The sequence below is a fragment of the Myotis nattereri genome, assembly GCF_964212035.1.
Source record: "Myotis nattereri genome assembly, chromosome: 16".
Taxonomy (NCBI): Eukaryota; Metazoa; Chordata; class Mammalia; order Chiroptera; family Vespertilionidae; genus Myotis; species Myotis nattereri.
Window position 1 is genome coordinate 42718573 of NC_138091.1, and position 23479 is coordinate 42742051.

Here is a 23479-nt window from a genome sequence, read left to right on the forward strand (position 1 = left end):
ACAGCACTTAGAGGACTATAGGGTTCCAGATCCAGAAGACTGGTGACCAGCCATCTTCAGACTTAGTAATACAAAACTGAGCAGGTCAAGGGGCAGGAAGGAGTCCAAGTTCACCCTGTGCTGAGAGGGGCAGACAGACCTGGCCCAGGTGGCCCGACACCCTTACCTGAGCGAGGATCTTATACAGGGGCTCCAAGATAAACTCCACGAAGCTCCTCTGTGAACTGCTGGTTGGGGCCTTTTTGGTGAACTTTCGCCTAAAGATAAAACAAGAGTTATGGGTGATCCAGGAAGAAGTCAGTGTCACTGACCTTCAGGGTGTATTTCCCAAGTTCTGAGCAGGGCCAAGGGGAAGAAATGTGTGTGTGAGAGCATAACATGTCCAGACTCCTGACAGAGCATATGGATATGACTCTCATGAGTGCCTGCACTGAGCTGAAACATCCTCTCACCTTGTCAGAGCTCATGAAACCAGCTCTCAGAGGAGGAAACATGGTAGCTCACGTCTAAGAAAAAAGTAGGTTTGAATCTTCAGAACTCTTCCTGTCTGTCCTCACTCCTGGGAAAATGGATAACCCCTCTAGTGTCACTTCCCACACCCTACTTACGTCTTAGGGTTGAAGTAGATGTCACCCCAAAGTCTTTTAGCAAATTCCTGGTAGTTAATGTCACCTGTAAGAGAACCATACAATTACAATCTACTTAGCAAAGCAAACTATGATTCAGAATTTTCTTTCCGGTGCCACAGGTGGTTTGTAGCTGAGGAATTCTAGCACCTTTCTTTCCAAGGTCCAGACATTTCCTTCTACCCAGGCAGGCAGACAAGGACACAGAGACACAAAGGACAAGGCTATGCTGGAGCCAAAACGAGCACCCAGGTGGCCTCCATCTCCAGGAGCATAGGACTGAGCTGCAGACAAGGGTACAGTTTTTATTCCTCCTTTGATGGAACAGGCTCAACTGCCTCTGTTTGCACCTAAACACCCTCCCTTCCACAAGTGGAGCCCAGTGGGCCCCGCATTCCTTCCCGATCCACTGGAACTCTCTCCTGCTGCCAGTGTGGGCAACCTCCCAGCTGCAGTGTCACACTATGGCTCTGGCTAGCCCCAAGCCTCCGGAAGGCAGGTACCTAGCCTTCTGGAAAGAAAACAACAAAGCCAACCTTTGTCTCATCTTTCTTTTTTTTTTAAATATATTTTTATTGATTTCAGAGAGGGAGAGAGAGATAGAAACATCAATGATGAGAGAGAACCATTGCTCGAGCCCACAACCCGGGCATGTGCCCTGACTGGGAGTTGAACTGTGACCTCCTGGTTCATAGGTTAACGCTCAACCACGGAGCCCCACCTTTGTCTCATCTTTTAACAATACTTTTAGTTGGACTGCAACTGCTAATCCTGGTCTGACTGAACCAAGCAACTGTGGCCTTTAAAATTCAAGATTTTCTGAGTCAAGAACTCCTATAACATTCAAATAGGTCACTGATATCACCAATTACCTCATGGATATTTCTACCCAGACACTGTTCTCTCTCACTTGAGATGGCATAAAAGGAATTCATCACTTTTTCCGAAAGTCCCATTCCCCTTCAGACTTTCCTATCTTTCAGCTACCACGGGCACTTCATCCAGGCTCAAACCGCTTTGTTAATTACCACCTTATTAGTTACTGAAACTCTCCCTCCTCTGTGAACCACCCTGTCTTTTACACACTTCCATAACTGCACTCAACATATGTTGTATTATAATCACTGGACTGAGCTGCTTGAGTACTCACAGGAACTAGGCCTAGTGCCTAACAGAAGTTGAATAAAAGTTGAAATAATGAGCAAACATCTCTCTATTTAATATCCTCCCCCTCAGTCTCACAGATAACATTAACCCAATACTTACAATCCTGTGCCTGAATATTGGCAAGAGATGTTTAAACAGGTGTCCCTTCTTGCATCCTTTCCTGTGTCTGGCCTATCTTCCATCAACTTTGCACACATTACCCCACCCCAATCTTTGATACTGAATAGCTCCTAACTGCCTACAGGTAAAGTCTAAATTCCTTAACTTTACATTCCAAACCCTCTTCAATGTGGTCCCATCCTACCTGCCAGCAGTTTTACTCAAACTCTTCTCCTGGGTGAAAGTGTCCAGTTACTCAGTGGCCCAGGCCTTGGGCTACCACCACCTGCCTTTGCACTCCTTTCCCAACCCTGTAAGTCTGGAATTCCTGGCGTCCTACTGTCTGCTTGTTTAAGCCCCATGTCCTTGAAGCCTTCCTGACCCCTAGGTCACTGGAGCTGATTCCCCGTTCTGAATTCCCTACCGCAGCTACCTGGAGCTCAGCCCACACCACCTTCCAACTGCCATCCAGTACCCACAGGATGAAGCTCCTAGGAGTCAGAGTATTCATCATGCTTTGTGGTATTCCTAGCAGGAGGAGATGGTATCAATTTTGGCAGTGTGGGGCGATAGACAGAAAAAGTACCAAAGTAGAGTCTAATTCTAACGCCATCAATAACCTCCAGGCATAGTTTTCCCACATGTAAATGAAGGGGAAAAACTCAGTGATCTCTGATATTCCTGCCAGACGGACTTTCTGAAAGTCTACACACGGCTTTTCATGATAACAATGTTGGAGCACAGAGATGGCTCCTTCATAACAGTGGCCTCTAAGGATGAGTAATCAGTTCTCCGGAGGCTCTCCATTTTCAATCAGAAATCGAATCACTAATACATTATAATTATAGAAAAGGTTTTTTGCTTTACATGCTGATACAAAAACATCCAGAAACATAAACTGGAATCCTGTTCAGATGAATTCACTTATTGTCCATTTATCCTTTTTTGTTTTTAAAGAATCATCTTGTAACAAAAATATATGCCTAATAATGTGAAAATTGTTAAGTTATAGTACATCTATGCAGTGGGCCAATGGGCAGTTACATAAATTAATTTTTATAAATAAACTTTAATAAATTGTTATGATCTAATGCTGTGTGAATATTTATCCTGTGTTAGTGTATGTAAAATATGACCTCATTTACCTAAGACACTAAACAGAGAAAAAAGGAACTTTGACAAAATGTTTATAATGATTATGAAAATGAGGCTATCGGTGAATTTTACTTTCTTGACTAGATTTTACTCTATTTTCCACTTTTCTGCAATGAAACTGTGGTAAATATGTATGCATATATTCAAAAGAAAGAAAGACCAAGTTTTATTTACCCATTTTTTTTTTTTTTTCACAAGAGCAAGCGTATGCACACCGAGTGTGAGGCAGGACAGCTGACTGGCGGGAACAGAAGCCCTGGCGCTCCAGCGCCTGCCAGCTGTGAGACCTCTAACAGAGCCTGTCCCCTCAGCTCTGAAAACAGGAGGACCGCCTGGCCGCGCGGCTCAGTTGGTTGGAGTGTCGTCCCATGCACCGGAAGATCGCGGGTTTGATTGCCAGTCAAGGTACATACCTAGGTGGTAGGTTCCACCCACAGTTGGAGCGCGTATGGGAGGCAACCGATTGATGTTTCTCTCTCACATCGATGTTTCTCTACTTTCCTCTCTCTCTAAAAAAATCAATGAATACATATTCTCAGGTGAGGATTAAAAATAAAATAAAAACAGGGTAATATGACCCTTCTAATGAAGCACAGAATTTGACACACGACACAGGACATGGTGCCTACTGGAATCTGAAGGAGGCACAGAGGTACAGAGGAGTGCAGGAGCCTCTTGAGATGGGAAGCTGGTTGAGGCTCCACGAACCTATAAAATCATTCAACTGGGCATCGCAGCAGAGAACCACCTGCACTGACTGCATATCATGAGTTCTTAAGTGGGTCTACAAACTTTCTACCTGCCTAGACATGGCTGGAAAGCCAGCTACAACACTACTAATGAGGGAGGCTTCATCTTTGAGGAAGAGATCTGAAGGGGCTTTGTGAGCATAGATAATTCCTCTAGGAGAAAGTCTTATTCCTAAAGGGAGCTCTTTCTTCATTCTTCCTAGTTACCTTTCTTGTTCTAGTGTTTGGAAACCACTGAGCCTAAAGAAAGAGTCTAGGGGCCAAAAAAAAGCCCAAAATGTGAGAATAACAGTTGATTGAAGCCAATTTCTAAATGATTCAGCAGGAAAGATACACAGGACTCTGGGGAAACAGGCGAGACAGACTGCCAGCCAGACTTACCGAACGTGTCAGCATAGATCTTGGCAAAGGAGCCCAGGGTGAAGCAGATGCTGTACTGGGAGCTGGAGAAGCAGACGTTGCCCAGGAGTGGGGACAGGATCAGGTTCTCATCGGTGGAATACATGCTGAAACAGAGACGGTCATGAGTGCACAGCCAGGCTGACACACACCAAGGGCAGAGGGCAGAGACTCAGTATCACAGCCTCTCCAGCCCTTGCCCTCCAATGGGCTTACATAATACAGTCAGCTTTGCCAACAGCCGGGCCCAAGAAAGTGACATGATGAAGTTGTCCGCTAACTCACAGTAACAAGCGGACTTCCCAGAGCTGGGAACACTCTGCATGATCTTGGAGAAGTTAACTGCACCGGACAGACAGGGAAAACTTGGAGGATAGAGACAAAGGTCTTAGAACACAGGAAATGAGTCTAATGCGATTGGAGAGAAGTACATTCTGGAGAAATCTCAACCTTACAAACACAAATAGACATACACCAGTGTAAATGAACGAATGCACGAGTAAAAGAAAAGTAACTTTGCTCCCCATTCCCACCGCCCTAAAGATCTTGCTTCTGTTTTGTTTGGCTTGTTTTATTTTCATTTTATTTTTTTAAAATATATTTTTATTGATTTCAGAGAGGAAAGGAGACGGAGAGAGAAAAACATCAATGATGAGAGAGAATCATTGATTGGCTGCCTCCTACACACCCCTTTCTGGAGATCAAGCCCACAACCCGGGCATGTACCCTTGACGGAACTGAACCCAGGACCCTTCAGTCTGTAGGCTGATGCTCTATCCACTGAGCCAAACCGGCTAGGGCTTGTTTTAAAAATGTGTGTTAAAACTTTGTGTCTTGCCGAAACCGGTTTGGTTCAGTGGATAGAGCGTCGGCCTGCGGACTGAAAGGTCCCAGGTTCAATTCCGGTCAAGGGCATGTACCTGGGTTGCAGGCACATCCCCAGTAGGAGATGTGCAGGGGGCAGCTGATCGATGTTTCTCTCTCATCGATGTTTCTAACTATCTCTCTCCCTTCCCCTCTGTAAAAAATCAATAAAATATATTAAAAAAAAACCAAAAAAACCAAAAAACAAAACTTTGTGTCTTATATGCATAACCCATTGACACAAACAATAGAGTGCTTAAGTCCTGGGGTGGAGGGGGGCGGGGGGGGGAGGGCAAGCGGGAGTCAATGGGGGAAAAAAGGGAACATACGTAATAATTTCAACAATAAATTATTTAAAAAAAACTATGTCTTAAAAGTCATGCAGAAGCAACAGCATCACAAGTCCACTAATATTTATAACAAAATTAGTTGTACAGGGATCAAATCCACAACCCTAGCCTTACTACACAATGTTTTATGGAGTTTCTTAATTTAGAAATAAAAGTATTGGATTATAAAGAGCAGTCCCCTACTTCACTCCCAAGTTATGCTCCCCAGAGGCAACAGCTTTCAATTCTTTCAAAGCTGCTTTTAAAGCATTTACCCCCATATTCCTAAATAATATGTTTAACATGGCTATTTCTTGTTTAGAGGCTTAAACATGACTTCGTGACTTCCTATTTTGGCTGATCGGGATTTAGTCCTATCCCACCCCATCTCCCTTTCTGAAGAGGTTTATCATTTCATATTTGGGATTCCTGGTATTATTTTAGGCTCTAGTCATTCTCAGCACTTCCAGAGACAAGGAGGAGGTATCCCTGGTAGTAATCAGTGCTGCAACCAGAGAAGCTCCTGCACGTCAATCAGTCTCTGGCCATGGAGGTAGTGCCCACAATCCTCAGCAGAGAGGTGTCCTCTCTGTAGGACGGTCTCTTCCTGGGCCCTTTGAGGGGCCTCAAGAAGTCATCCAGTACATTCTTCAGCCTACAGATAACTGTCTTTAATTCACCTTTAACCTATTCTTCAAAGCCACCTTGATACTGTATTCTATGTCTTCCAACCATCATACTTATTAATGTAAGCCCTTGTAAACCTATCTCATAAAGCAGCTATATCCAGAAACAACAGCCAACAGCCCCCTCATTTACTGAGTGCTAATAAGGTAAGAGCAGCTAGCATTATTCACTGATCAGTTATTGCTAAGCACTGGGCCCAGCGTGTTCCATCAGATATCAATTTAATTTCTTATACCATATCATAAGGCAAATATTATTATTATCCCCTTTTACAGAAGCAGAAACTGAGGCTCTAAAAGCTTAAGTAATTTGCCCAACTTTACATGACTGGTATGAGGTGAAGATGAGACTGTTTTTAGAGCTCAAGGAACTGACCACAATACAAAATTGAAGATGTGTGCACAAGTGGTTAAGGCAGAAAGTGAAGGAAGCCAGGCTGTGGAGTCAGTTCCCGTAGAGCAGCGGTTCTCAACCTGTGGGTCGCGACCCCTTTGGGGGTCGAACGACCCTTTCACAGGGGGTCGCCTAAGACCATCGGAAAACAGATATATAATTACATATTGTTTTTGTGATTAATCACTTTGCTTTAATTATGTTCAATTTGTAACAATGAAATCGGGGGTCACCACCACATGAGGAGCTGTATTAAAGGGTCGCGGCATTAGGAAGGTTGAGAACCGCTGCTGTAGAGCCATGCAGTGAGCTTCTAGCCCCATCCAATAAGCTCATCAACACACGCCAAGAAATCCAAGTTGCCTCCAGAGTTCAAGGTTAAAATTTATAAACACCAGAGTCCCTGAGGACACTAAGGTCCCTCTACCTTATCAATCCGTTGACCTCGTCCACAATGTGGCGCAGCTTGTAATAGGCGTCCGTGGGCGGCAGCTTCAGCTCCAGGATCAGCCGGTCGATCTTGTTGATGCACACGGTGACCGCCAGCCGCTCCTGCACCGCGTGCTTGATCAGCCGCTCCGTGTTCAGCATCACCTGGGAGGCACAGGCGGTCAGAGCCAAGAGGGCAGGAAAGTCCAGAGCAAAGTCAAAGAGGGCGCTATTGTACAACAGGAAGCCCGAGGAAAAGAGGGGACCGAGACTGCTGGGTGCAATCAGATGGCATCTTGCCCGAAGGCAGATTCACGAATAAATACACTGATGATGTTGGGAGCCAGGTTTCTCAGTGCTGGAGAAGGGACAGGAGAATTAGAAAGAACCCGTGGTGCTAAAATGGAAGTGCAGGCATTAGGATAAACGAATGCGTTCTTTCATTTTTGCTGTGTCAATGATTTTCTAATATATGAGTAAAAATAGTTACAGATATGTATGATGTATATCATGTGTGTTCAGTGAAAGGACCAAGAAGCAATGTATCCCAGTAGCGAGGAACACGTCCTGATGTTTCTAAATACCAGTCCCCACTATAAAGAGTCAGAGTTCCTTGGAGAAGTGGCCGATTCAAGGACTGGGGCAGGGAAAGTACAAGATGAGTCTAGAACAGTGATGGCGAACCTTTTGAGCTCGGCGTGTCAGCATTTTGAAAAACCCTAACTTAACTCTGGTGCCGTGTCACATATAGAAATTTTTTGATATTTGGAACCATAGTAAAACAAAGACTTATATTTTTGATATTTACTTTATATATTTAAATGCCATTTAACAAAGAAAAATCAACCAAAAAAATGAGTTCGCGTATCACCTGACATGCGTGTCATAGGTTCACCATCACTGTTCTAGAACATCTTTTTGTGCCTAAAAGTAAGGAAGTACTTTTTTAAAAAAATTATGGGACAGGTCAAAAGGATAAAGAAGTCTGCCTGAAGGAGCTCTCACTAGCCAAATCTGGGATAACTAGAGTATCAAAACAATGCATTATAACCCACAGAGTAAAATAAAAATCCATGTATCCACATGATAATAAATGAGCAAATCGGAGAGAAGAGAAAGCTCTTCCTTCAGCAGAATTCCAACCAATAAATACAGAAAGAATAATACGAGTCAGACAATCACCACCTGCAACTATTATAAAAACAAGCTAGGAATGATGAATAAATGATAAAAACTGGAATAGAATGTATACCAGACTCAGGGTATCCCTCCACAAGTTATGTATTACAAAGGGGAACACTGTAATTTTACACTGAATAAAGCTGATACATCTGCCTTAATCAAGTGATCAAAGTTAACATCGCCAATGCGATAAGGTGGCATCATGGGCCTCCTGATGGGATGGACTAATAAGAACACAATAGCCCTGGCCGGTTTGGCTCAGTGGATAGAGTGTCGCCTGCGGACTGAAGGGTCCCAGGTTCGATTCCGGTCAAGGGCATGTACCTTGGTTGCAGGCACATCCCCAGTGGGGGGTGTGCAGGAGGCGGCTGATCGATGTTTCTCTCTCATCAATGCTTCTAACTCTCTATCCCTCTCCCTTCCTCTCTGTAGAAAATCAATAAAATATATATATTTAAAAAAAAAAAAAAAAGAACACAATATACTTGGGTAGTATTCCTGCCAAAAGTCACCTGAACATCATCACGAGGAAACAGCAGACACACCCAAACAGACATCCTCCAAAATAAATGGTGTGTGCTCTTCATGCCAATTCATAAAAGACCAAGAAGGTAACAGAAGAGTTCTAACCAATTAAAAGAAACTAAAGAGGCATGAAGACTAAATGCCATGCAGCATGACAGGAAAAAATTCTGTAAAAGACATTATGAGACAATGAGTAAGACTAAGTTTTATAGAAAAAGATCTCTACAACAAAATGAATCAAGGTTAAAGTCCCTGATTTTGGTAGCTGTACTATGGTTATGTAAATGAATGTCTTTAGTCTTAGGAAATACATTCTGAAATATTTTACTTTCAAATGGTTCAAGGGAAGAATACACACACGTGTGAGTATGTGTATACACGTACAGAAAGAATTACAAAGCAAATGAAGCTGAGTTCTTTGTACTTGCAACTTTTCAATAAATCTGAAATTTTTCCAAAACAAAATCAATTTAATAAAGGCAACTCTGGCTCCCTCTGCTGGCTATCTCACTAATGACAACATAAATGAAGTTAGCCAATTTATCTAATCTTTCAATTTAGAAATATAAAAGACACCCTGGGTCCTTTAACTCCAATTTCTCTTATGATTAAAAACATTCATTAATATTTAAAATCCATTTATATGAATATGCTCACCTCCCTTCCTTTTATTTACATTTGTCATTTTATATTTTTCTGAATAGCAATGGGTCCTTATCATTCATTTTAAACTTCCCTGGACTGAGAACTAATCTTGAACTTCATTTATTTCCTTAGTTTTAGAGCAAATATGAGCCTTAATCCCACAGACTCTCATGTTCTCTGGTTCCCAGCTTGCTCAGTGCTCTGGGCATTGTGGGTGGGGCAAACCTAACAGGGAGTAGGGGTCCAGACTCACGCCCTCGGCAGCATCGATGAAAAGCACCACTCCATCTGAGATGCGCAGGCCAGCCGTGACCTCGTCAGAAAAGTTCACATGTCCTGTAAAGCAAATACAACTAAGTCACTAAGCTGCCACTTGTGTGGTGGCAGGATGAGCACAGTAACTGGTAGGTGGTCTGAGGGGTACTGCAAACTCCCAGTTTCCCTTCCCCTTCTCCCCACAGCAATCTGTGGTGAATAAAATTCCACCAGTAGAGTCACATCCTTGGATTAAACTTCTATACAGAGGTCCCACAAAAAGAAGAAAGTGTTTTAGCTAGGAGGGCATAACATATTCACATTCACATTAGTCTACTCAGCAGTAAGCAGAGTTCTGTGGAACAGAAGACAATTTGGCGGCAGGAGAAAGGCAAAGGAGGGCCAGGAGCAAGGGAGATAGTACCTGGCCAGATGCTGGTGGGGGGCAGGGCTGACAGGTATGAGGGCATTGGGCAAGGAAGACCAACCTGTTAAAATTCAAATTTTCCTGTTTAAAACTCTGCCCCACTTGGTCTTCTCCAAAAGAGAAAGAACCAGACACGGGGCAAGGCACCCTGCTCCCACGGTAACCTGCGTGCCCACCAGCAAGCAGTTGGTGTGCTGCTGCCATAATCTCCTTCAAAAGACCGAGCCTGCCTGAGGGGGGAACCATGTCTGACTCACCTTTGTTACCATAGCGTCCAGCATGGGGCCTGAGCAGGCTCCAGTGAATAAATGAATAAAATTTCCTAAAATTTCAATATTCTAGAGAAGAGTAAAGAGAGGAGCAAATGGAAAGCCTGGAGCACAGCACTTGCTAATTAACTAGTCAGAAGCAAAGAGGGGTCAAGGAATGTCCTACCTGGAGTGTCCATGATATTGAAGAGGTAAGATTTCCCCTTAGTATCTGGCAAAACCACTGTCACAGGAGTGCTTTTGATGCCAACACCTCTCTGAAAGCCACAAAAAGAGAGTGTTCAAGTCTTCTTCCTATACAAGAGGGGTTCACTCTGCTCCTGGGGTTTGCCAGCTGCTAGTAAATTACACGGATTTATCTCTTTGTGGTAGGTATGATTTGTATCTAGCCATCCAACGAGAATGACCTTGAAGATGAAATATCTTAATGTTAAACAGCATTTGGGGAGGGAGGTTGGTTCAAATACCAAAAAAGTCAAACAAGTTTTATCCTCCTCATACACTGGAAACAAAAATAATAACCAAGCATTAGGTAAGTAAAAAACAATCTGGGGGCATTTTAGGCTAAAAACAGTAAAAAAAAAAATATAACAGGGGCCCTAGCCGGTTTGGGTCAGTGGATAGAGCATTACCCTGCAGACTGAAGAGTCCCAGGTTCAATTCCAGGCAAGGGCACATGCCCAGTTGTGGGCTTGATCCCCAATGGGGGGTGTGCAGGAGGCAGTCAATCAATGATTCTCTCTCATCATTGATGTTAGTCTCCCTTCCTTCCTCTCTGAAATCAATAAAAAAACTATAATAGGGAATAATTATTAAACTCTAGTCAAATAAATATATTGAGAAACAACAGTAGCATCCGGCCAGTGTCACTCAGTGGTTCAGCATCGACCCATGGACCAAAAGATTGCTGGTTTGATTCCTGGTTAGGGAACATGCCTGGGTTTCCAGCTTGATCCCCGGTAAGGTTTAAAAAAAAAGAGAGAGAAGCTACTCCCAGAAAGGCCTTGTCATATGGATGAAGTCATCTTACAGATTTTAAGCATAATTTTAAAAATCATGTTGGCTTCTGCATAACTTACAAACGTACACATCATCTCTTAGTATTTGCCCTATTAGACCACATTAAATCCAGTCAAGGACAGGAGGGTTCCTCCCTTTTATCCTACAGCTTGCCTAGCCAGCTCTCTTTTAAGTTAGAAATCCTGGGATGACTGGTAGGTAGAAGCTAGGAGATAAAGAGCTGGGAGTGAGAGAGGGGTTTGTGGTATGGACCGAAGTGTTATCATAAAGACTCCCTATTCTCCCTACAAAACTATTGCTGGGTCTGGTGTGGGAACAGTCGGAGTTCCCAAAGCAAGCTTACCTCTTGCTCTGTGAAGAGGATGTCAGTGTAGCATAGCTGAAAAAAATGAACTGTTGTTACCAACTGAATTCAGACTCCTCTCCCACACAAATGATCAAACTTTCCCCCACCACTTCCCAACTCAAGGTTTCTGCCTCAGGAAGAAAATACATGAAAAGAGCAGGGTCTCCCTACAGAAATTCCAGACAATGAGACCAGTGCCTTCACAGATGGAAAATGCCTGAAGACCAGGTATAGCTGGAAAACTAAATTATACCAAATGCACCCAATTCTTAGCGTGGTAAAGGGAGACACATCCAGCCTTCATGGAACCCGCCCATGTCAAAACAGTCAATCTGGCAGAGACTGAACAATTATTACACTGAGACTTGCAGCCACACTTGGCCTCACTCATAGGCATGTAAATTTATCATGAAAACAACACAGTCCAATTGTATTATATTTATAGAGGAAGCTTTTAATATTATGACAGGAAAAAATAGGCTATAGCCGGCCAGTATAGCTCAGTGGTTGAGCATTGACCCATGAACCCAAAGGTTGCTGGTTCAATTCCCCGTCAGGGCATATGCCCAGGAGGCAGTTAATTGATGATGTTTTTCTCTTATTGATGTTTCTATTTAGCCCTCTGCCTTCCCCTCTCTCTAAAAATCAATAAAAAATAAAAACAAAAGAAAGAAAAAAGAATTGGCTATAAAAGCCCTAGCTGGTTTCGCTCAGTGGATAGAGCGTTGGCCTGTGGACTGAAAGGTCCTGGCCATGTGCATGTACCTCGGTTATAGGATCGATCCCCAGCCCTGATCAGGGTGCGAACAGGAGGCAACCAATTGATGTATCTCTCTCACATCAATGTTTCCCTCTCTCTGTCTCTCCCCCTCCCTTCTACTCTCTAAAAAAATCAATGGAAAAATATCCTCGAGTAAGGATTAACAACAATAAAAAAAAATTCAGAATATATCAGAAGAGAGGAGGGATCCCAAGTGCAGAACAGATCATCTCAAAATACTGCAGATTAATATTCTTTATGCTCCTGATAAAGTTGTAATTATTTTCTTAAAGGCAATTAATAGAGATTACAAGCATGAAGCAACACTTTGAAGGCGTCATTATTTATAGTGAGTGAGAAGGCTGAGGGGAGTGGGAGAGAGAGACCCCCTGTATATTCTGAATGGCTTATCCTAAACCCTCAACAGAACTTCTACTTACATCCTGGTCATAGCGCTTTCTGATTTCCGGGTGAGTCTGCTCTATTAAACAATCTACAAAACACGTCTGAAAGGAAAGAGAAGGTTAAAACCTGCCAACCACAGAGGAAAATCTATTCTACTCTTCCCCCGGCTCCCAATACAACACATCATTTAGGGATAAGGAGAGGAGGAAGAGAACAAGGAGGATTATGGGACAGCAAAGGATCAACACCGAAACCACAGGATTATTTTCAAATGAAAGATGCAATCTTTCTTGGACAAGCATCCCCAGGGAAATAAAGTCATATAAAATCAGAGTAAGGCTCATTTTTCCCTTTTCTGTCCAGCTGCAGACACAAGGCTTGGGCATGCAAGTGGTTTACTAACAGGCTCCGCATGCTGATTAGGAAAAGCTAGAATTTCACATCGAGGTTTCACAATAAGCACAGAGGTCCCAGAGTCAGGAGGTCCAGCCTTATGGGCTCAAACCCCAACCTATGACGCTGAGGGCTGAAGAAATGAGCAGGAACGAAGAGAAATCCTGTCCCAAGTAGCTAAAAGTTCTCTCACCTTGCCATGATGGAGATGGCCACAAAGGGTCACATTTCTGATGAGTTCTGAGTTATCCATCAGATCTGCCAAGAAACTGAAAGGAGGAAGGAAATTTGAAAAGGTTTTAAGTGGGGAGGGGTGCAAAAGCGTTTTAGGAATTTTTAGTTGCTCAGGAACAACTTTCAGACCAACAGTGCTCGGAGGCACATGCGAATTTCTATACCTATATAGTTCTGGCTTTGGGGATGGAATAGACTTATCCATGAAAGTGACACAACCTGCAAAGTCTCACGAGGATTTCAACAGCAAAATAATAAGAGTTAGAAAGCAAGGGGAAAAATAAACAAAACCAATACCAGAACTAACACACATACACAAGTACTATCCCTTTCAAAATCTTCAGACTGAATGCTATCCATTTATTCCACTGATGCTAAAGGGACTTAAAATAACTTTGGGAGTTTCTCTTTTAAAACTGTCATCAGAGCTAGTTAACAAACCAAATGGCATCTAACAATGCTGAGCAGAGAACTTCCATCTTTACCAAAACCAGCATTGTCTTTCTTGCTTATCACCCACATTATTTATGGCAAGTAGCCTTCAGATGACTTTGGCTCTTTAAAAAGATCAAGTCTACTTTCAAAGATTGGAGATTTAAAATAATCACCATTGAGAATAGAAAGGAATATGAAGCAAGTTCTGAAGATAACTGAAAAGTTGCTTCAAAAATGTCTAAATGATGGTAGGTGAGCTGAACATTTGATGAGGGACTCCACTCTTTTGAACATACGAGATGACAATGTGGCTAAAAAAAGCTTCATTATCTAATAGTGAGCCACAAACACTTCAATATACGAGGGCCATGCAAGTGAATTAATCAGTTTAAATATTTGCAAAAACAGTTTGAGGAGTCTAAATTATTCCATACATACAGGGTTAGGCAAAGCAGGTTTACAGTATTTGTATGGAAAATAATATAATAATCAATAAATAATAATTCAAGAATAAACTGTTTCTGGGTGAGTGGTAGGTAATGAACCAAAGACCTTGTATGCATATATGCATAACCCATGGACATAGACAATAGGGTGCTGAAGGCCTGGGGCGAGGATGGGGGGATGGGCTGGAGGGGGTTAATGGGGGAGAAAGGGGGATATATGTAATACTTTCAATAATAAAGAATTATTTAAAAAAAAGAGAAAAAAAAGAGGGAATAAACTTTCACATACTCACAACTGTAAACCTACTTTTGCCTACACACTTTTGCCCTCCTTTTCAAAATAGAATCGTTATGCTTCCAAAACACTTAGCAATTTTGCTGAGTCAAAATAGGCTCTGGTGGCCCAACACTGACAATTATAATACTTAGTACTCTCTGAGTACTGCGGCTGGCTTTCAATACCAAACTAGAGATTTGGAAGAAGAGAAAACAGCTGAGATATGGATGAGAGCCAAGAGAAAAGTTAAGAATGAAACTAAATATCCCAGAAACCATATAAACTGAAAGGAAATCTTGGAAAATTGTAGAGAGAGATTCTGCTTTTGAAATTCACTGGCTACTTCAACCCAAACCACTTCCTATACCCCCATGAAATAATGAACCTACACTACTCATGAAGAGAGGCTGAGAGACCTTATAACTTACTCCATTTCATACACCGTGACAGGTAACGTCTGCTCCATCAGAGTGAATTTCTTGGTTTTCACTGGCTTAATAATAGGTTCTAGGGGGGGAAAAAAAGTAATGATGTGCAGGTAGGCAGAAAACATAAAAATACAGAGCTCTATTCCATTAGGCTTAGCTTTCGGAATGCATGATATGTGATATCAATTTGTTATTTTCAAGGATCACTCAGATGTTGAGGAAGTTCTGGGAATGCTGTTTTGCACAAGACAGTAAAGGAGAATTGTGGACTGAGTTTGAACTTCATTTTGTGGGACACAGGGAGGGGGACTGGATATAGGCTGAGGTCAATGTCAGTTCAAAACCTCTCCTTGCACTTACAGAACGCAACTCCTTAGAAAATAAGCATCACGAGGATTGGTTCAAGGAGTTGGGATTATTTGGTGGGAGAACTTAAATACAGTCTTCAAGCACCTAAATAGATATTAGATAAATGAAGAAATAACTCTTATTTCCCTAGAAAAAAAGCTATGAGTTTTATTGAATATTAAAACAGGATTGCCCTAGCCAGTTTGGCTCAGTGGATAGAGTGTTGGCCCATGGACCTAAGGGTCCCAGATTTTATACCAGTCAAGGGCATGTACCTCGGTTGCAGGCTAGATCTCTGGCCCTGGTTGGGGTTCGTGTGAGAGGTAACCAATTGATGTGTCTCTCTCACATAGATGTTTCTCTCTCTCTCTGTCTCTCCCCCTCCCTTCCACTCTCTTTAAAAATCAATGGAAAAATATCCCCGGGTGAGGATTAAAACAAATAAACAAAAAACCAGGGTTAAGTGACTCTCAATCCAGAAATGGTACCTGAAGGTGGTAAAGAAAAATTAATCAGTTCATTCACTGAATTCTCAAGTTTGCTGATGGCTATGAAATGAAGTGTTCTGGTTTCACTGTTGCTCTCATAACTCAGAGCCTCCTGACGTACCCGTGAGGGGCTGGGTGTCTTCCTCCTGAACGATGGTCTCCACCTCAGGACCGTACACCTCTTCAGCGGTGGGGTAGTACTTCTTGTCTTCATGCAGCACCACCTCCATCCCGGGGTGGTCTTCATCGTGGTCGCCTACATCATCGTCATCATCACCGTCATCCATCTAAAAGCAAGAGAGGCTGTAAGAGGCACACACTCTTCCTGCTCAATAACTGACATTTCACGAGTTAAGAGCAATGACTTCACATGTGTGACAGCCTCTGATTTTGAGTTCTGTGCTCGAGTCAGTGGGGCAGGTTCTACTCTTGCAAGACCCTTCACAAAGAGAAGACTATAAAGCCAAGGCTTCAGATGGCTCCGCTCATTCGAACGAGCTCCTTCCTAAGTGTGAGCCACTGGTCACAAGTGGATCAAGATGGGAGAAAACAAGTGGCTTTTCACAACACGCCCTTTTAAGGGGAAAATAATTCCTTCCAAGGGCAGAAGCCAGGAAGCAGAGATAGAAACTGGGAATAAGCCCCTACCTTTAAAATGTTCACTTAGATTCACTGAACTGTTCTAGAAAAACACTTTCTTACAGAAAACAACAGGTGTTGGTGAGGATGCGGAGAAACTGGAACTCTCATATGTTGGTGCTAGCAATGTAAAATGGTGCAGTCACTTTGTGAAACTATCTGGCAGCTCCTTAAGATGTTAAACACAGAATCACCACATGACCCAACAATTTCATTCCTAGGTACAAATGAACACTTATGTTCACACAAAAACATATAAACAAATGCTCTGAGCAGCACTGTTCATAATAGTCGAAAAGTGAAAATAACCCAAATGTCAATTAAATGTGGTCTATCCACATAATGGAATAGTATTTGGCAATAAAAATAAATACTTATACACGCCACAACACTGATAAATCTTGAAAACATTATACTAAGTTAAAGAAACCAAATACAAGGACAATGGTTTTCAACCAGGGGCAATTTAGTAACAGCTGAAGATGTATTTGGCTGTTATACTGGGTGTGTGGGATCTAGTGGGCAGAGACCAGGGATACTGCTACATATCCTACAAAGCTGGCTCCAGTGGTTCTGAGCAGAGGAATAATATGATCAGACTTTTGTTTTAAAAAGAATCACTCTGGTTTCCATTCTGAGAATATACTGGAAGGAGGGAGGTTAAAAGGTAGGGAGGGGAGGTTGAATCTGGATATGTTCTGAAGGTAGAGTCAAAAGTGTATTCTAATCACTTCGTGGCCTTTTGGGTAAGTTCAAGCACAATGTCTGCTCCTGTCAGTTTAATATCTGCCTCTTACAGCCTCTCTACCCGAGGACAATAAATATATTACATGGGATGTTGGAGCAGGGAGGTGGAATAGGAGATTTAAAAAAAAAAAAGTGCATTCTAATGGTGGGGGGTGGGGATAGGGAGGTGGGGAGGCTCAGTATTTAGGTCTTAGATCTGCTAAGTTTGAGATGCCCTATTACAGTGGTCGCCAATCTTTCGGACTCATGGACCACCAGTGGTTCACAGACCACCGGTTGCCGACCGCTGCCCTATTAGACATCAAGTAGAGAAGCCAAGAAGGCAGTTACACGTACAAAGCTGAGGTTCAAGAGAAAGGTCCAAGTTGGAGATATAAATTTGAGAGTCCTCAGTGAACAGAAAGTATTTGACAGACTGGATGAGATCACCAGGGGACTGAGTATAGACCGAGAAAAGGTATCAGGAATGGAGCCCTGGGACCTGTTGATGGTTATATGTCAGGGAGATGAGGAGAAACCAGCGGCAAAGACTGAGAAAGGCCAGCCAGTGAAGAGGAGGAAAACCTGGGGATTCCCTGGAAGCCAAGGCAAGAGGAAGTGATCAGCTGGGCTAGTCAGATGCTACAGAAAGGCCTAGTAAGATGAGGACTGGATCCAGAACAGAGGTCACTGGTGACCTTGACTAGAACATTCACACACAGCCTATATGGTTTTGTTGCTCTTAACAGCTTTAGTGGGATAAAATTCACATTTCTCTCAACTCACCAATTTTAAGTGCACAATCTTATGGTTTTTAGTGTACTCAGAGTTGTGCAATCATCACTGCAATCAATTTTAGATCATTCAGCCATCACTTCCCGATTCCATGCCCCAACCTAGACAATCATTAATCATTCTAGTTCCTGTCTCTAGAGATGCCAACCCTTTATTTGGCTTCACTTTGAATGTGCTTTCCTCCCATATTTTTCTTGGTCATCCCACCAGGAGTAATCTCTCCTTTTATCCTATTACCATGGATATAAGTTAATATGTCTTAAACGGCTCTTGTCCCTCCCTGTCTCATATTAAAAACACTTTTGTATGTGCTTCATCTCCCCTGGCAAGCATATGTTCCTGGAGGGCAGAGATAATGCCTTGGCTCTCCCTGCCTCATGATTCCTCGCAAATAATAAGTGCTCTATAAATTCTTAATGAATGATTTCTTGGGCTTTATTTAGCCTGCAATTCAAGTTTGTTGGGATCATTTTGAATTTAGATTCTGTTATCCAATATATTAGCTTATGTGATGTCCAAATTTTATAAACTACTTTATCTTTACCTAAGTCATTGAGAAAAAGGTTGAAAAGGATGGGCCCAAGCACAGATGCCCGGGGCATGTCATAAGAGCTCTGGCAGTGACTCATAATCAAAACTCTTTCCATCCAATTATTCAATGGCTGTGACCTTGTCTCCTGTTATGACCCAGCCCCTATACCAGTGATGGAGGACGTTTTGAGCTCGGCGTGTCAGCATTTTGAAAAACCCTAACTTAACTCTGGTGCCGTGCCATATATAGAAATTTTTTGATATTTGCCACCATAGTAAAACAAAGCTTTATATTTTTGATATTATTTTATATATTTAAATGCCATTTAACAAAGAAAAATCAACCAAAAAAACAAGTTTGCGTGTCACCTCTGACACGCGTGTCATGGGTTCGCCATCACTGGTCTATACTTTCCACAAGGATGTCATGAGTTACAGTGGTTACTTTGGGAAGGGGAGTGAAATGGAATAAGAATCAAAATATACTTTCTATTTTGTTTGAATGAGAATGTGTTCATTAATTACGTATATAATATCTTTTTAAAACAGCGGTTCTCAACCTATAGGTCGCGACCCCTTTGGCAGTCGAACAACCCTTTCACAGGGGTCGCCTAAGACCATCCTGCATATCAGATATTTACATTACGATTCATAACAGTAGCAACATTACAGTTATGAAGTAGCAACGAAAATAATTTTATGGTTGGGTCACAACATGAGGAACTATATATATATATATATATATATATATATATATATATATTTTAATATATTTTATTGTTTTGTTTTGTTTTTTTACAGAGAGGGAGGGAGAGGGATAGAGAGTGAGAAACATTGATGAGAGAGAAACATCGACCAGCTGCCTCCTGCACACTTCCTACTGGGGATGTGCCTGCAATCAAGGTACATGCCCTTGACTGGAATCGAACCTGGGACCCTTCAGTCCGCAGGCCGATGCTCTCTCCACTGAGCCAAACTGGTTTGGCGAGGAACTATATTTACAGGGCCAGAAGGTTCAGAACCACTGCTTTAAAATGATATTCTTAAATATATCTTTAGAAATCATTGATTGGCTGCCTCCTGCACACCCCCTACTGGGGATCAAACGGCAACCTGACCATGTGCCCTGACCCCGGTAATCAAACCAGCAACCTTTTCATTCATGGGTCCACGCTCAACCACTGAGCCACTCTGGCCAGGCTAAAGTAATATTTTTAAGAAGAAAATAACTGATTTATAAGAAAAATAATGTATCAGGCGCCTTGCTCAAATCAAGATATATAGTATCCACAGCATATACCTGACCTATATCTCAATCTAGTAATTGTATCAAGAGGAAATTTTATAAAACTCACACAAGCTTTCTAAGTGTTTAAAGTCATCTGTTTTAAAACTCCTTCCATAATTTTACCATGCATGCATAGCACATTTCTAGCCTGTAGTTTCTGAAATGCAGTGCCTTATCTCCATCTCTGAAAAGCAGGACGAGTTGCCCGATTCACTTTCTAGCACCACAGCCAGTCCTGTTTCTTACAGATGACCACAGTGGCTCTCAGCTGACCTCCACAAGGTCTCCTCCATCCAGGACCTAATGCATCTGGACTTGGAGACTCGAACACAGCTAAGGCCCCAAGATGCTCTCTTTTCCCCTCACATATATGGCTTCAATTTTCTTTTCCCAGTGTTTTTTCTGTTGTTTCTAGTTTGAAGGACATTTTTCCTGACGGAGAGTACAGATGGCAGCCAGGACTGTGATTCTGGTTCTCTGCTGTTTTATTAATGTCACACCTCCACCGATGAGCAGTGGGCCTACCTACTTCTGGTTTTGAACACTGCTAAAACATAGAAGCATCTTCAGTGTCTTTTGCAAGTCTCAGACCACTCTGGACTTCATCCTCCATAGCTCTCCTGAAGGGGAGTCATAGGAATCTGCACTTTCTCTTTCTACTGCTTTTATTTCTCTTTCAAAACCTGAGCTTCTGAGGGAGTTCCCAGTGCAGCTGCACTTGGAAAAGGTGACTGCCTTATGTTTTCTTTTGGAACTTTAGTAGCTAAGTCTTCTTAGAGCACTATGAGACCCCAGGAGGGCATACTATAGTGTACCATGGTATATTATGGGAGCACAGAGGATTCAGTACTTTATTGTTTTGTGTTTTTGTTTTTAAACAGAGAGAGAAGAAAAAAGCAATATATTTGTCTTACCTCATCAAGATCTTTGGTCTCTCTGCCCAATTCATCATCATCTTCATCAGAATCTAGCTCTGGTCCAATATAATTCCCAAACTCATCATACAGGTCAGTATCCATGATGCTAAAATTCAAGAAGAGGAGTTAGATTCAGACAAGGTAATCAAGGCCTCCACAACATGGCCCCACATGCAAATTTATAAACTTTATATGTCAAAGCTTATACTTGACCATATCCCTTCACACATTTCCTTTCCAATTACACCAACTCATTGTCTGTTTACATACTCTTCTTCTTTTAATACTAATTTAAAAAAATAACTTAATACCAGAAGGCTTCAAAACTAGTATAAATAACTTTCTTTTTCCTGAATTATTTGAGAACTAGAGGCCTGGTGCATGGGATTCGTGCACTGGTGGGGGCATGGCCTGTGGGGATCCACCTGCTATGGGAGTGCGGCTCCTCCCGGTCAGCTGAGGTCTGTGGACCCACCCTCTGAGCGGCTGCTCCTGCAGGGGGAGCGCCACTCATCCCGGTCAGCACTGATTACAAGGGGGCAGCTCCTGTGTTGAGCGTCTGCCCCCTGGTGATCAGTGCACGTCATAGTGACTGGTTGACCAGTCGTTCTGTGGTTAGGTCGTTGAGCTTTTATTATATAGGATAGGATAAGTTGCTGACACAATGCCTCATCACCACTTAAAAGTTTACTGTAGGAGTTGACACATTATGGTCTGTGGCCAAATCTGGCCTGTTGCCTGATTTTATAAAGCCTCAAACTAAGAATTTTACATTTTTTTAAAAAAAATATATTTCTTTATTGATTTCAGAGAGGAAGGGAGAAGGAGAGAGAGAGATAGAAACATCAATGATGAGAAAGAATCATTGATCGCCTGCCTCCTGCACATCCCCTACTGGGGACTGAGCCCGCAACCCAGGCATGTGCCCTTGGCTGGAATCGAACCTGGGACCCTTCAGTCCACAGGCTGACGCTCTATCCACTGAGCGAAGCCAGCTAGGGCAAGAATTTTACATTTTTAAATAGTTGAAAAATCAAAAGAATAATATTTCATGATATGTGAAAATTAATGAAATTCAAATTTCAATGCCTATAAAAACAGCTTTATTGGAACACAGCCATGCGCAATCATTTATATTGTCTATAGCCGCTTTCACACTGTAACAGCAGAGCTAAGTAGCTGCAACTGAGCCCATATGGCCCAGAAAGCCTAAAATATTTACTACAGAAAAGGTCTGCCAACGACTGCTGTCGTGTGTGTGATTCCTACAAACAGGAACATTCCCTGGCGGTTTGAGTGTCAGCCCTTGCACTGAAGGGTCTCAGGTTCGATTCCAGGTCAAGGGCATGCACCTTGGTTGCAGGTTCAATCCCCATGCGGAAAGCAACCAATCAAGTATCTCTCTCACATCAATGTTTCTCTCTCTCTTTTCCCCCTTCCCTCTCTTCCTTCCACTGCTCTAAAGATCAATGGAAAAAATATCCCCAAGTGAGAATTAACAAAAACAGAACAAAACAAATACAACCATCAAAATCAGACACATTATTATCACCTAATTCACAGACCCTCAAACGTTCACAAACTGTTCTAACAATGTTCTGCACAGCAAAGGATCCAACCTAGGATTGCATGTTTGCATTTAGCAGTCATGTCTTTAGTCTTGCTCTGGAACAGTTCCTGTCTTTCTTTGACTTTTATGACTTAACACTTTTGAAGATTACAGGCTAGTAGGTTTGTAGAATGTCCCTTAACTTGGGTTTGCCTGATGTTTCCTAATGATTAGATTAAGGTTATGCATTTCTAGCAGGGACATCACAGATGTAATGCTGTGTGTGTTTTTTAAGATACTTTTTTTTTAATTAAATATATTTTATTGATTTTTTACAGAGAGGAAAGGAGAGGGATAGAGAGTTAGAAACATCGATGAGAGAGAAACATCGACCAGCTGCCTCTGCACACCTCCTACGGGGGATGTGCCCACAACCAAGGTACATGCCCTTGACCGGAATCGAACCTGGGACCCTTCAGTCCGCAGGCTGACGCTCTATCCAGAGCCAAACTGGTTAGGGCTAAGATACGTTTTTATTGACTTCAGTAAGGAAGGGAGAGGGAGAGAGAGAGAAACATCAATGATGAGAGAGATTCATTGATTGGCTGCCTCCTGCACACCCCTTACCCCCTACCCCTACCCCATGCGGGGTTGAGCCCGCAACCCAAGCATGTGCCCTTGACCGGAATCAAATCGGGACCCTTCAGTCTGCAGGCCGATGCTCTATCCACTCTGCAAAACCGGCTAGGGTGATGCTGTGTTCTTTTTAGTGCATCTCCTATCAGGTGGTATCGGATTTTAATTTGTCCCATTAATTGTGATGTTACTGTAATCACTTGATTACAGTGGTGTCTGACAGGCTTTTCTATTGTAAAGTTACTTGTTTTCTCTTTTTAGTTAATATGTAGCTTGTGGTTTTCTCTACTTCAATTACTGAAATTCTATTCAAAGTGCAGTTCAAATGCCGCCCCTTTCAAGCTTTTCTGGATCCTCAATTTCTCACTCCCCCATGCTGCTATCGTCTTCTGCAGCTTTACCAGTATTGAATTGTTTGGCATGGCAGTTAACTGTACTGATTATCCTCACCAACAACTCTACAGCTTACAAGCAATAAATAGATCAGAACAAGGGTTAAGTGCTTGGGCTCTGGGATTGGAAGACTTGGATGTGAGTCCTAACTTTGTCACTTAACTATGTAACTTCGGGTAAGCTACTTCAACTCTCTAAACCTGTTTCCTTAACTGGAAAATGGAG

At 42.4% G+C, this 23479-nt stretch overlaps 1 protein-coding gene across 1 annotated transcript in view; it reads right to left on the bottom strand.

Annotated features, from left to right (window-relative positions):
• Positions 1-23479, bottom strand: part of EFTUD2 (elongation factor Tu GTP binding domain containing 2) — a 36398-nt gene that overhangs the window by 11198 nt on the left and 1721 nt on the right. The window contains exons 2-13 of the mRNA XM_081109186.1: positions 20674-20782; positions 15902-16067; positions 14945-15023; positions 13318-13393; positions 12767-12832; positions 11564-11599; positions 10367-10457; positions 9503-9585; positions 6896-7062; positions 4178-4302; positions 609-672; positions 167-257 (exon numbers count right to left, since the gene is read on the bottom strand). Coding sequence (XP_080965312.1) covers positions 167-257; positions 609-672; positions 4178-4302; positions 6896-7062; positions 9503-9585; positions 10367-10457; positions 11564-11599; positions 12767-12832; positions 13318-13393; positions 14945-15023; positions 15902-16067; positions 20674-20778 — 1149 coding nt within the window. The 5' untranslated portion in view covers positions 20779-20782. The remainder of the gene's footprint in view (positions 1-166; positions 258-608; positions 673-4177; positions 4303-6895; positions 7063-9502; positions 9586-10366; positions 10458-11563; positions 11600-12766; positions 12833-13317; positions 13394-14944; positions 15024-15901; positions 16068-20673; positions 20783-23479) is intronic.